At 24.8% G+C, this 14,285-nt stretch overlaps 1 protein-coding gene across 1 annotated transcript; it reads left to right on the top strand.

The window, feature by feature from the left end:
• Positions 1-287: 287 nt before the first annotated feature.
• LOC132940962 (heterogeneous nuclear ribonucleoprotein 27C-like) lies at positions 288-13,743 on the top strand. Its single transcript, XM_061008781.1, is given in 12 exon segments — positions 288-565; positions 4,257-4,297; positions 4,479-4,645; positions 4,726-4,842; positions 4,844-4,913; positions 6,544-6,626; positions 7,953-8,051; positions 8,314-8,578; positions 8,641-8,754; positions 8,818-8,936; positions 11,293-11,374; positions 13,215-13,743. Coding segments are annotated over 12 exon segments (1,329 nt in total). The 5' UTR covers positions 288-527; the 3' UTR covers positions 13,349-13,743.
• Positions 13,744-14,285: the final 542 nt, after the last annotated feature.

Raw genomic sequence — 14,285 nt, 5'->3', positions numbered from 1 at the left:
TAATAATATCATGTCAAACATAATATTATCATGGCTGTACGACGACAATATTAATGGATTTATCGGATTTTTGTCGAAGGAATATGATTGCCGAACATAGTTAATATACATTTCTTGGTTTTTCAGTCAGTGCGGCTGATCGCCGGTCTCTGGCTGGCGGATTTTAATTTATCGGCGCCCAAATTGAAACCGGCACCGGTTCCGTCCAAAGACGTTGGATAAACGATCAATCGGTTGACGTGAGTGCGACAACGCCGCTTATCGTGAAATGCCGAAATTTTAGGAGAGAGAAAAAATGCGGACGCCATTTTGCGTCGGACGTGTCGTGTTTTTGTGTCGATTCGATATGCTAAATGTCCGACAGCCGGACAATTATTAGACCTTAGTGTTTCGTTAAAAAATTTTGTACATTTTCATATATTATTGCACGTCTTTGACAACCGTTGTGTTTACTTTTTATAGTTTTTTTTTTATACTCATTTGATTTTATATTTTTATATATACAATATAATATAGAACACTACAAGATGAGAGGCAAATCTGATTTAGAAGAGGACGAACAAGGGTAAGTTTAATGGGCTAGCGTTGTCTTCCACTTGTTTATAATATTCATAATCATTTAACCTAAATATTATCCGTTTCCGTTTTACCGCCCACGCAATAATTATATCTGTTCTGCCGTTATGAGCATTTTGTTTTCGCAGTAGTACCGGCTCAAATCCGACACGGCCGCCGCCTATAAATTTAAAAACGCGTTTTCACAATTTCGTATTTTTCTTTAAACATGTGTAACTTCTCCTTTGATAATATCTATACAATTCCATATAATTGTGAATTCTAAGACCTTAGCATATGACCAACATTAACTCACTTAACAGATTTAATCATCAAAATTATTAATTTTTCTGGTTTTCGTTGAAATGTCAGAGGTTATTATGATATTTATTCCGGTTTTCATTGACAATTCCTACACATTTAATTAATCAATAGTGAGCTAATGTCCCCTTAACATGATTCAGTGGATTATGATTATCACCATTCAAAAATAAATACATTTCTTATGCAACTCGGCTTTAATATTCCAACATTATACTTACATCCGTGAAATGTGAACTAACAAACCTATTGAACCTATTTACTAACCAATGTTATTTAGATTTTTATCTGTCTAATTAAAAAAATTTATACCACACATTTTTCTAAAGATACCTATTGGATACCTAAAGGTTATTAAAACATTTTATCAGAAAGTTTTAACATAAGCTTATTGCAATAAATTAAATAATCAAATATTCCACGTAATATGAAATAACATTTTAATCGTAACTGGTATTTATTAAATATTTTATTTAAGTACCTACAAAAGGTACCATATTTTATCATACATAATTTCAATTTTATTTCGATGTAGTCAGTTACCTATATAGCTATATTATTTATCCTCTGTTTAAGATTAATAGTTTTATGAATATTCAAATGATTTTAAGAGATAACTTCTGTGCTAAATTTTTGAATATTAATGTTTTTTTGAGTTAATGATATATTTTGCATATACCTATAGTTGATATAGGTAAGATTATAAAGTATCATATCAATATAACTACAAAGAAAAAAACAAATTACAATAGTTACTTAAGCTGGTGCTTATTTACAATTCATCTTTAAAATTTTTATAATATGATTGTGGAAAAGTGTCACATTTTCATTTGTTAGTTTATATTTTGCTAGGAAAACAGTCCATGGCCTTTACCGTGGCTAATAATGATGCATTGAAGAGTTAAATCGAAGTTCTAAATACATTTTACCTAGTATAATTCCTTTTATACACTAATATAACCTAATTTAAAATGTTTCATTGTTGTGTAATCACTACGGCTTTTTTATATATATATATAAAAAAAAATCCTGGTACCTATAACTAAAGTCTTAAAGTATTCAAATATAATATAACATTATTATGTGAAGGAACATGTTAGTTTAAAAATAAGAGAAATTGTATATTCCTCGGTTTTACCTTACTAATGCATAATATATTATTATTTATATTTATCTACCTTTTTAAAAGGACATCACACCCGCACATGTGTTGTCTCCATCTTACAAATGTACTACAAAAAACAGTTATGCGCAGGACAACTTTTCTCGTACCATATTTGTTGTAGAACTACCAAATTTAGTTATATACGTAAAGAAGAACTTTATCCGTGCAACAGCGTGTTTTTTTTATAGCACTATCTTATCATTTTTTATAAGTAAATGAAAAAAAACCAAATGTTTAGAAGCAAATAACTTTTATTGGATTTATGTTATATAAAATATAGGCACACTGTTGCATACTTAATTTTCTAGCCTATATGTTCAGCAATTTTGGAGCCACTACTACAAACACAGAAAGATAAAAGTTGTCCCGCGCAAAACAGTTTTTGCTATGTTGTACATTTGTAAGTCCGGAGACAACACATGCGGGTGTGACGTCCTCTTAATATTTGTTTTGTTTATTTAATAGGTACTTTATTATTATTATCTGGGCCTTGCACCTGAATTAACCAGAACCCTAATGAATCTTTTCTCAAAATACCTGAATAAAACATTCTGGTTAACCTGAAACCCTTATTATTAATTATTTTACAATCTTTATGTGATATTATAATTTTGGATATATTCTATGTGGTTAGTTCGACCTTGTAGTTAATTATTTGTTTAATAATAACATATTAGGACATTTTGCTAAAAAAATAATTATAAAAAAACCCATATTAACCAATAATAATAGTTATTAACACCGAAACATTTCTTTAAATTTTTTATTCTGGTGTTTGAACCATAAATCATTCGGGTACAAATCCCTGGTTATTAAAACAAACATGCATGTAAACCTTCTATGCCCACTTTAAGTATTATATTCATTCACAAATTAGTTTTGTAAACTTATAACCTTTATATGGTAAATTGAAGAATAATACCTATACTATAAACAATTAGGTATCACTTATATTACACCTTATTTACAAGAAGAAACAAGAAAGTTAGTGGAAATAGAAAATCATGTATTAGAAATATTAAAATACGGAGATCACTAAAATTTTGTCTATTTAATTTTCAGTATTCCTATTAAAAATGTCTATATTTGTGCCTGTATTGTAAAATGTACTTATACTGTGTCCTCAAAAACAGGGAACATCATGATTCATTACCTTAACTAAATTTTGAATTGAGTTTGTGGAACATGAAACTTTACTAGCCTAACCATAATTTCTATGACCTACCATATTTTTTTTTTCAACACATGTATTCTACAATATGTGTGTAATATAACTTTTTTAGTAGATGTGAACCCATATTTTAATGATAATTTAGATGGTGCACAGTTTCATAAGCCATGCTTGTGGTCAACTTGTTTTCTTAACCCAAAATTACCTAAATTAGACCTAATCAAACATTGTTGTCAGTGTAATTTATAAAATTAAATAGAATAATGAACAGATTGATGAATTCTGAAATTAAGAATTGAACATTAACATAAAAAAAAATTTAATTAAAATTAGTCTTGGGATATTTTTTATTTAACATTTCAACAAGGTAATGCATCAAAATAACTTTAAAAAAATTTACCTCTCCAAAAATTACATTAATAATCTTCTTATTCAAAATAATTAAAGTTGTATTACCAAAGCATGGAATACAAGAGTTATAAAATGTTTTAAGTCATTGATGGGTCAGTAGTCAAGTAAAATGTTCTGAAAACCATATTCAAAAATAGGTAGATGCTTAGTTATTGAAAGTTACCTGTTTCAGTGACACTCACGGTAGGTATATTAATATAATTATCTCGATTAGACAAATTAAATTTTTTTTTACTATGTGTAGGTACCTAACGTTCTTAATAATCTTTAAAAAATAATAAACTATTGAATAATATTTAATTTAAATGAAGTACTCAAAGAATTCAGCTAATTTATTATCTAAATTAATTATCTACAATTTACATTTTTTTTTTTTTATTTAATGTTGGTTCCTATTTGGTTCTTTACATTTTTGGAGAATTTATAACAGGTTTAAAAATAATGTTACACATTTCTAAAATACTACACCAAAATAAATACATATCTTCTTTAAATACCGAATTCACATGAACATGTAATAGTAAACAACTACAAATTAATATTGGGCTATAATTTCTTTATCTAATTATTAGGTAATGATTAATTTGCATAGAAGAACATAATACTTTTATTTATTTAATATTATTATTGCAGAAAATTGTTTGTGGGTGGACTCAGCTGGGAAACTCAACAAGGTAAGCTTACTAATATCAAATATGCATTTAAAATAAATAAATAGACAAACTCAAAATCAACTTTAAAATATAAACTCTAAACTTAAATTTTTGAGATATGTTGAACAAAAAGTTTAAAAATGTACTAAACCCCATCTTAGTTTTAAAAATATATAATAAATTTGTATTTATATTTCTTTAGAAAGTCTTCAAAGATATTTTAATCGATACGGTGAGGTGATTGATTGTGTTGTTATGAAAAATAGTGAAAGTGGACGGTCAAGAGGTTTTGGTTTTGTCACATTTGCTGATCCAAATAATGTAAATGTAGTGCTACAAAATGGACCGCATGTTTTGGATGGCCGCACTGTAAGTGATAATATTGTCATTAATTTTATTAATAATTCATTTGAAAAATTTTTTAATTATGAAATCTTTTATTTTTACAGATCGACCCAAAACCATGTAATCCTAGAACTTTGCAAAAACCAAAAAGAAGTTCAAGCTATCCTAAGGTCTTTTTGGGTGGTTTGCCCTCTAATGTTACTGAAACTGATTTAAGGACTTTTTTTTTCACGGTATGGAAAAGTTATGGAGGTTGTAATCATGTATGATCAAGAAAAGAAAAAATCAAGAGGTAATATTTAACTTATTTTTTTCTTTTAACCTAAGGTTTAAAAAAAAAATATTAGGTTTCTAAACAAACATAAAACAATTTAATAACAATTTCAATGGTATAACTACTATATAATTAATTCATTCATAAGTTATCTTATAGTATAATTATAAAATGGTTATATTCTCATATTAATTAGGTTTCAAAATAGACATAGATAAATTTTTTTTAGAATTTAAGTTTAAATTAGACATTAATGAAACTTAAGATTTCTAGTTGAACATTTTTTTTTAAAGTCATGTTATATTTATACACTTACTAATTTAGGTATGTTAAAAAGTAATACTTTTCTGAAATTTTATTTTTATATAATAAGGTTTGTTTTGTTTAATGGAATTTATTATCTACCTATACCATAAATCTACAATTTATGAGACTTAGAACTAAGAATTTTACTGTATTACTATTGAGTATATATAGTATACTATAGTTTATTTACACTTTTGAACCAACTTTTTCAGTATTTTATACATGTATTCTCAATAGTATTACTTATTGAAATAACTTTTTTAATTTTCTTAATCTTTAATATTACCCATCTGTTTTTGTTTCGTAAATAAAATGTACTAGTTCTATTATATTATTATATTAAGATGTTAAAAATGTGATTATATCTTTTATGTTTGTTTATACACCTATTTATGTAACTTGATTTAAATTAGTATTATTATAACACTGCTACTAATATAAAAATTTTGGTGATTTTCTACTATATGATATTTTATTAACTTATTATCAATATATTAGTTAATTATTTTTTTAATAATAATTAATGTAAGGATTTATTCATATTAACTTTCACATATTGTAAGTTATAAGGTATTTGTATTATATTACTATTTTTCATTTAAAGTGTTATGTAGGTAAACATACAATTTTAAATTTAATATAAACAAACAAATTCTTACTTGTATCGCTGACATTTTTTTTTGCTTTTTAATTTCCCATAAGTATTTAAATTTTTTTATTAATATACCTTGAATACGATTTAATTTACCCATAATTCGAGCATTTTAAACTTGATATATTAGTGTTGCTGATTATGATACAATTAACTTCTCATTCAGGTGGGGGGGGGGGGGGGGTTGACTAAAACATAATTTTGTTGCACTAAGACACAATATAGAATATTTTAATAAATTCTAAAGAATCTATTTTAGGGTTGTTAATTTTAATATTTTTATGAATTGAAAAAAAAATATTACAACCTAACTCTTGTTTAAAAGTTTAAATATCAATTGAAGCCATCAATGTGTGCTTGATAATATTATTACCTTTAACTTAGATCTTTTAGACTAATCATAGGTTTATTCATTCTTACAGTAAAATTAACATCTCAAATTTAAATAATATGTGTTGTTAATACAAAGACAGAAGGACCATGCATGCATGCATCCTCTTAATCAGTTTTTTATTTTAAATTTATTACGCTATAATTTAATGTCTTCAGCTTCTTATACAATTACAATAATTTTGATAATTACTTTTAATTACATAATATATGTATTGTAGAAATTACTAAAGAATAGCTTATTAGCAGTGTCTATATGGTGTTGAATTTTCACCATAACGTAACCAATGGTGTTTTTAGGGTTTGGATTTTTGTCGTTTGAAGATGATGATGCTGTTGATAGATGTGTAGCCGAGCATTTTGTCAACCTTAGTGGCAAACAGGTATTATTATTTTAGTAAATAAAATCCAATTCCTAATTGTAAAGTTGGGTAACTTTGAATATTAAAAATGTGTTGATCCCAAACAGATCTATTACTTTTTTTGATTTGACATCCATTTCTGCTTTCAAGCTATAATAAAAACTACAAGATAATTTTTAATTCAAAGTTACTTGTTTTACCATGGTTTATCTATATATTAATATTTTTCTTTTGATAATTGATTGTTTCAATTTATATATGATAATAATGATGATGAAATAAATTTAACTAAATCATGTTAGACCCTTTCACTGCCTCTATTGTACTATAATGTTATAACTGCATATTATGTTATCGATTCAGCAATTGTTTTTACTATCACAAAACAATTTTATTTAATATTGTTACATTCTAAAATGTCAAACAATGATAACATTAGACAAGTTATCAAATATTTTTTTTAGTTTTTCAACATATAGTAGACATACCTAGATTAATAATCATCAAAAAACATTGTCCATTTTTTTTGTTTTTATGTGAATTGAACAAAATTCCACAATGCATAAACAAAACTGTAGTCAAGGTTAAACTATTTGAATATACAATTTATTAAAATGTAATCCTACTAAATTTAAAACAATGGATATTTGCTAAATAATGTCATATCCTTTTGTAAAATATTGTTTGATTAAAAAATTAAGTAACTGTTAAATAACATATTTTATACATTTGTTTACACTATTACAACTGGAACAAGGATGTAAAAAATTACACTTAACTATTTTAATTTAAATGATTCAATTTTATTCTTCTTAGTGAAATTTAAATACATATAATGTATTGTATTATAAAAAAAACATGTAGCAGTGAAAAGGTTAATGACAAATTAATAGACATTGACTAATTTTTTCAACAAAATGTTATAATTTCTTTGATTTTTAATTTATTGAGTGCATTTTTGCACCAATAACAAAGATAGATGTATTTATTTATTCTACTAAATAATTTATTTTTAGTGTGAAAACATAAATTAAGCAGAATTTTACTTGTCATATTTTAAAGATATTTATCTTAATTATATATTATTCCTCTAAGGATATTTTTAAAATTATAATATGTAATCATACTTTAAGAGATAAGTTTAAGTTAAGGTTTAAAGATATATATATACATAAAAACAATAATACATTATTGTAGAATTAATCTGTTTTACCTATTATAGTAATAATCATATATATTTTCAGTTATTGTTAAGTATAAATTATTTAATATGCTTTTATAATTTATGTGATAATATTATAAAAGCTTAAATACTTAATATTCATATTTAATATTGGTATGTTTCAGGTTGAAATTAAAAAAGCTGAACCAAGAGATTCTAATAAGATGAATGATGTTGGAGCCAATCAGTGGGGCATGAATCAAAATAATCATTTAGCAATGGGTGTAAGTTGTATAACTTGATATACTCAAAAACAATTTCAAATGATTTACACATAATTTGTAGTAAATCACTTTTAAGTGACCATACTGTAAAAAAGTTGATGTACTAAGGTTTTTCTGATATTGTTTTGACTAATATTTTATTTTTATTCTTGTTAAATATTGAGTTAACTCCTAACTAATTCCTTAAATGGCTGTAAAAGCAGTTTATTTCCATTAAAAAGTTAAATTATTTTAAGTATTTATAAATGAATTATGTTTTTAGGGAATGGGCATGGGTGGCCCAGGTGGACAAATGGGAGGTCCCATGGGTGGAATGGGGCCTATGGGTCCAGGAAATATGATGCAAGGCTATCAGGGAGGATGGAGTTCTACTCCTCAATCTCAGTACCCTGGTTATGGCACTCCATCAGGTCCTGGTGGATTTCAGGGTTGGGGAGCTCCACCTGGACCGCAAGGTCAAGGAATGGCTCCTCCAACTTGGGGTTCAAACTATGCTCCACCTCAACAACCTGGATACGGTTCATATGGTAAACACATTAATACTTAGCATTCAATTCATTTTCTATACTTTTATTGTATAAATATTTAGCACCTCAAGCACCTCCACAGTCAAGTTACGGAAATAACTGGAATTGGAATATACCCCAGAATGGACCTGCGGCAGCTACTGGACCTCCTGGACAAACTGGGCCAGGACCTCAAAGTAAGCTATATTTTTATTTTTTATAAATCATTTTATTGTGTTATTAAATTCTCACATAATCAGATGATATGTATTCTCGTTCTGCTGGAGCAGCACCAGCCACTGGACCTACTCCGCCTGGAACTGCCCCACAAAAAGCTGGTGATTATGCTGGTTATGGAAATTACACTGGCTATCAACAGGTATGATTTATTAAATAATTTATAAAGATCTTTTAGTTCCTTAATTCATTTAAAATGTTTTATGTAATTATTATTAATTTTTATATTATAGAATATATTTTAAAACTAAAAATATAGGACAATGTAAATTGTATGGTTTTAAATAATTTATGCATTTAAAATTATAATCTATTAAACCCAACATATAACTTAATTATTAAAAAGTAACTATTCAATATCTTGATTTATTTTAAATTAAAAGTTTTAAATGTTTTTAAACCTAATTTATTTAAACTATTTAAATGTACAAGTTAAATAAAAAATGTTCATATAATAATTAAATTATTTTGTGTTAAGTATTAATTGTAAAATATATTTGTAATCACAAAATTAAGTTTTAATTGGATAACTGATTAAGCTGTCCCTTAATACTTAATAGTGATTTGAATGTTTACTCATACTTTGGTGAATGTCAGTTGTAGTATAATAATAGTATTTATTATCAATGGTTGTAGTTAAGATTTTTCCTAACATTAAATTATTCAATGATGAGTTTAAAACAATGAAATCTTATTTTATTAACTTATGATAATACTCAAAGAAAGTTAAAAACATATATTTGTAGTTGTTATGTATGTAATTTTTATTTATTTCATCTAATGTTATAGTATATGTTTTGTTCGTAACGGAATTTGACATTATTCTTAAGTAAAACATACATAGTACTCACTTTAAAAGACATATTTATAATAAAATTTATCATAATAATTTACTAATCCCAAAACAGCTTTGACTTCATGAACATTTAAGTACAATGAGACAATTAAATGTAACATACACAATTAGAAGTTACATTGTACCTTAATTTATTTGCGTATAAATCTATAATTTTTATTTTTATATGTTACCCAATTGTTCAGAACTATTTTAATTTTCATCCATGTGTGAGGATTATATTTTGAAGTTTAAGTACTTAAAAAATAAGTTAAAATATGTGATTTCATGTTACATCAATATTATAGTTATTATTAATGTTGTTATATGGAAAATAGTTTGTCTAAGAATATTCCTCACTATTATAATCATATATATTAAATCTAAGATTTATTACTTTTGTGGCATATATTAGACGCTAGTTAAAAATTAAAAATGGGTTTATGGTTTAAAAACCATAACAATAAAATTGTTTTTTTTTAACAGTTAGCTTTAACAAAAGAATATTTCGTAAATATAAAAATTTAAACTGTTTTGGTTATGCATAATGTTTATTAATCATAATTATAAATTAAGGTTTTGTAATTAAATAATAAATTACTGAATGGTTTTAATATGTACTAACTACTAAGGTATTATGTTAGTACTAGTAGTTGATTAATTATAATTTTAAATAGTTTTAATATTAATAATATTGTTAATAATATTTATTTTTTATTATATGCACTATTTACATATAATTAAGATTTTTATCAAAACTATTTTTGATATTTTTAATGATATTTAATCTACATAATTTATTTTAAGATAACTTATATCAAATCAATATTTTTTTTGTATTCTTAAATTTTATTAATAAGTAAATGGGTTGAACCTTATTTCATTATTTAAATTTGCTTTAACTCTAAGTATTTATTAATATTTTGTTAGAAATGTTTGAGATTTTATTTCGTAGGTCATTTTTTATGAATCTCATCAAATACATTCAAAATAAAAAAAACCATTTTAATATTTTCATTTACAATGATAACAATAAAAAAATTAATTGTCCTTGTTAATAATATCAATAAATTAAAAATACATTTTTATTTAAATATTTTTTGTTAATCTCTGTTTTTAAATGTTAGTTAAAAGAAGTTAATTAAATTTATCTTATTTACAATTTAAATCTTATCTTAGTTAATAAAAAATTTTATAAATATAAAGGCCGTACAATTTGCACATGTCCTTATTAAATTAAGCATATACTGCCTTTTAAAATTCTGCACAATCAGATGGTATCTTAATGAAATGAAATTATATTTTTCTTATGGTTCTGTGAATTTAAAATGTTTTTTTATTATTTTCCTATTGACATGTACCTATTTAATATCAAATACAATTTACATACAACTCATTTATTGAAAAAAAATATAAGTTTTATTTTTGCTACATCTCTATGGTATCATTATTTTGAAAGGCAGATAATACTAAATTTAATTTATGTTTGTTATCATTTTATTTATTATTATTATCATTAATTATTGTTGTTGTTTTTTTTTAGTAATCAATAATAATGGTAGTTAGTTGTAGTAATAATAGTAGATGTAGTGATAGCAGTAGTAATAGATACATAATTTTATGTTTTGTTATGGGATAATATTGGAGTAAATTATATTTTTAGGATTCGACCAGCTATGGTGCAGGCCAAACTTATAGAGGGGCGGACGGCACAGCCGCTGGCCTCGGGTCTGGCGGTGGGTATGGTAAGCCATTTGACTTTAAAGAATGGCCCACTTCATGACTGATTGAATTCAATTAACACTTCTCTCAATATTCACTGGTTTGGGTAACACAATTATTATAATAACGAAACAATTAAAAATAATATAACTTAAAAAAAAGAAAAATTTAGGAATATTATAGTATCGATTAATATTTGTAATTCTTACGTATATAATAGAATTATATATTAAATATCTATATTAATACAATCTATTTATAATTACTACATAATACTATTTAACTTATACTCGAATAACAAATGGAACTTAGCGTAATAATTATTATTTCCCTAGATTCTAATGGTTTTTTTTTTATTATTATTATATATTTAATTTAGCCTGTTTTTTTTTTCTTTTAGACATATGACAATTGTTATCATAGTTTGTTTATTTTTTTCTTTGGTCTTAAGTAAAAAAAAAAGTAACGGCACCATGTTTTTTTTAAGGTGAAACCAAAAGTGAGACTAGGCAGTACATCTAAAATATTTCGAATATAATTATTTTATAACTTAGTGTGAAGGGAATCGGGTTAAGGAATATAAATAATATTAACAAAATTCGGGTAAATTTCAAGCTCTTAGGTTTATAAAATTACTTTTAAAAATCACATTGTAATAGATAGCTAAAGAACCACTGGACTGATTAATTGGTAAAAAAATTTTAATGTACATACAGGCTTAAGGAAGATTCTCGAATCGTTTAAAAAATAAGTGTTGTTTTCATTTTTAAGTAGAAGTTGAATTATTTAATGAATAAGTCAAGGTTACTTTAAATATCTTGTCCCGACTATTTGTCATTTTTTTTTTAAATATATATATATTTATATATAATATATAACAGAAGCTCGTCCTAGTAAGTTACTGGTTTTTTTTATAAAGTCACTATTTTTAAAATTTAATAATAAACTTAAGATTACACAATTAGTGGATAAACTTTAAAGTAATATTATCTGTATTTACTTATAGGATGACATTTTCTTAGTAATAATAATTTTTATTTTTTGAGAACATTACTCTCAAAAAATGATTTTTACCAAAACTATATTTTTAAAGAATTAACGACTTAAATGTGATGAGTTATAAGCATATTTTTTGTACAAAATAAGTCTAGGTTTACAGTTGTTATGGTCTTAAATAAGAATTTGTTTTAATTATTGAATTTTTTTTTATCAAGACATTTTATATATTCGACGGATAGGACACGATTGAGAACTTTTTTAACCTGTGACAAAAGCTATGAAATATTTATATAGATATTTATTTATATATTTCTCGTTTTATTTATTATTTATGAATGTTTAATTATTTTGTGAAAAAAAACAAATTTGAGCTTTATTATTAATACTTTAGCCTGTAACAATTTTTATTTTGAGAAAAAATCCTATTATTTATTGTCAGTTAGTGTTTTTTCAATGATGTAGAAGGTCGCTTTTGGCGTGATTTAAAACAAAATAATAATATAATAATAATAATAATAATAATTGTTTAAATATTAAAAAAAACAATACAAACAATTGAGTGTCCATTATTAATTCATTCCCCTCCTATTTTTTTGGGCGACATTGCGAGTTGTAAGTAAATGTGTTTTCCCATACTTATTTAAACTGGAAATAAAAATCATTTTCTATTGTATCCATCTATCTTAAGTAAAGAATGTCATTCAGTTATGAAAGTCGGCCATTTTTTTTATATATATATATACATAATTTTTCTTACTTGCAGTGTTGCCTATTCTTTTCTATCTATTTAATGTTCTATTTTTTCAAAAGAAAAAATTGAAATTGAAAATTAGGTATTTAAATTGTCAACTTTCTATAATTTAGTGGCCCCAGTAGTGACGCCAGTCGTTTCCGCCGGAGTACCGGCGGCGACGTACAATAACGCCCCAGGACCAACCAGAGCGAATAATTATAATTCAAACCAAGCACAACCATACCATCCTTACAGGCGCAACTGAACGTATTATTATTTGACTGGATCATCACTGGTGACATATGTTCACTTATGCTCCTCGAACTATTTCTAATCATTCTTATTCTTATTAATAATAAACTACTATTATAAGCTATAAAATACACATTGTGATTGTGTTTATTTATAAGAAAGAAGCTGATTACTACATTAAATCAACATTTAAGTATTTTTACTTACATGTTGGTTATAATGTAATAATATTATAAATAGAGAATGCCTTGTCATTTTAATTTTTTTTTTTTTAATGAATTTTATCGTGATTATGTCCAAACATACTGTATATAAATTTGATTTTTTTTGTTAAAACCTATTAATAGGTTACTTTGGTCAAGAACTCAATATAAAATATTAAAGTTGCTTAATAGTAACCCTAATAAATTATTTAGTTTATTATATTAAAATTTAATTCTTCAAAATCACAATATTGTCAATTTATTTCTTTTTATTGTAAATAATAGTTTTACTTGACTAGTAGGTATTTTCAATGAACTAAAAATGAATTGATAATAATTATTCTCTATAAATTGATTTATAATCATAAAGTCAGTTATCGCCATGTATTTTATATTTATATCATCTGTTGCGTGAATTTAATTTACTGGTAAGTATTTTTAAATGTATTTAAATAAAATTAAGTTTTAAATACGGAACGCAACTAGAAAGATCTTAGTTGTAAAAAAAAATTTTTATGTTAGGAAATTCCTTGTGTATTAGTATAAGTGCTCCAAAATTGTATGTTTTCAAGTTAATTCAATTGAATATTGTATTTGAAATTACAATTCCATTACAATAAATATACATAAAAATGAATTGCCAAGTACCTATTATTTATGTATTTATTTTTTAATTGATATTGGAATTATGGCTGCATTAGCAGATAGTTACAATTATTTCAAATTGAATACAATAAATTTTGGTGG

The sequence above is a fragment of the Metopolophium dirhodum genome, chromosome 3 (genome assembly GCF_019925205.1).
Source record: "Metopolophium dirhodum isolate CAU chromosome 3, ASM1992520v1, whole genome shotgun sequence".
In the NCBI taxonomy this organism is placed as follows: domain Eukaryota; kingdom Metazoa; phylum Arthropoda; class Insecta; order Hemiptera; family Aphididae; genus Metopolophium; species Metopolophium dirhodum.
Note: the sequence above shows the minus strand (reverse complement) of the source record. Positions and strands in the feature narration are given on the sequence as shown.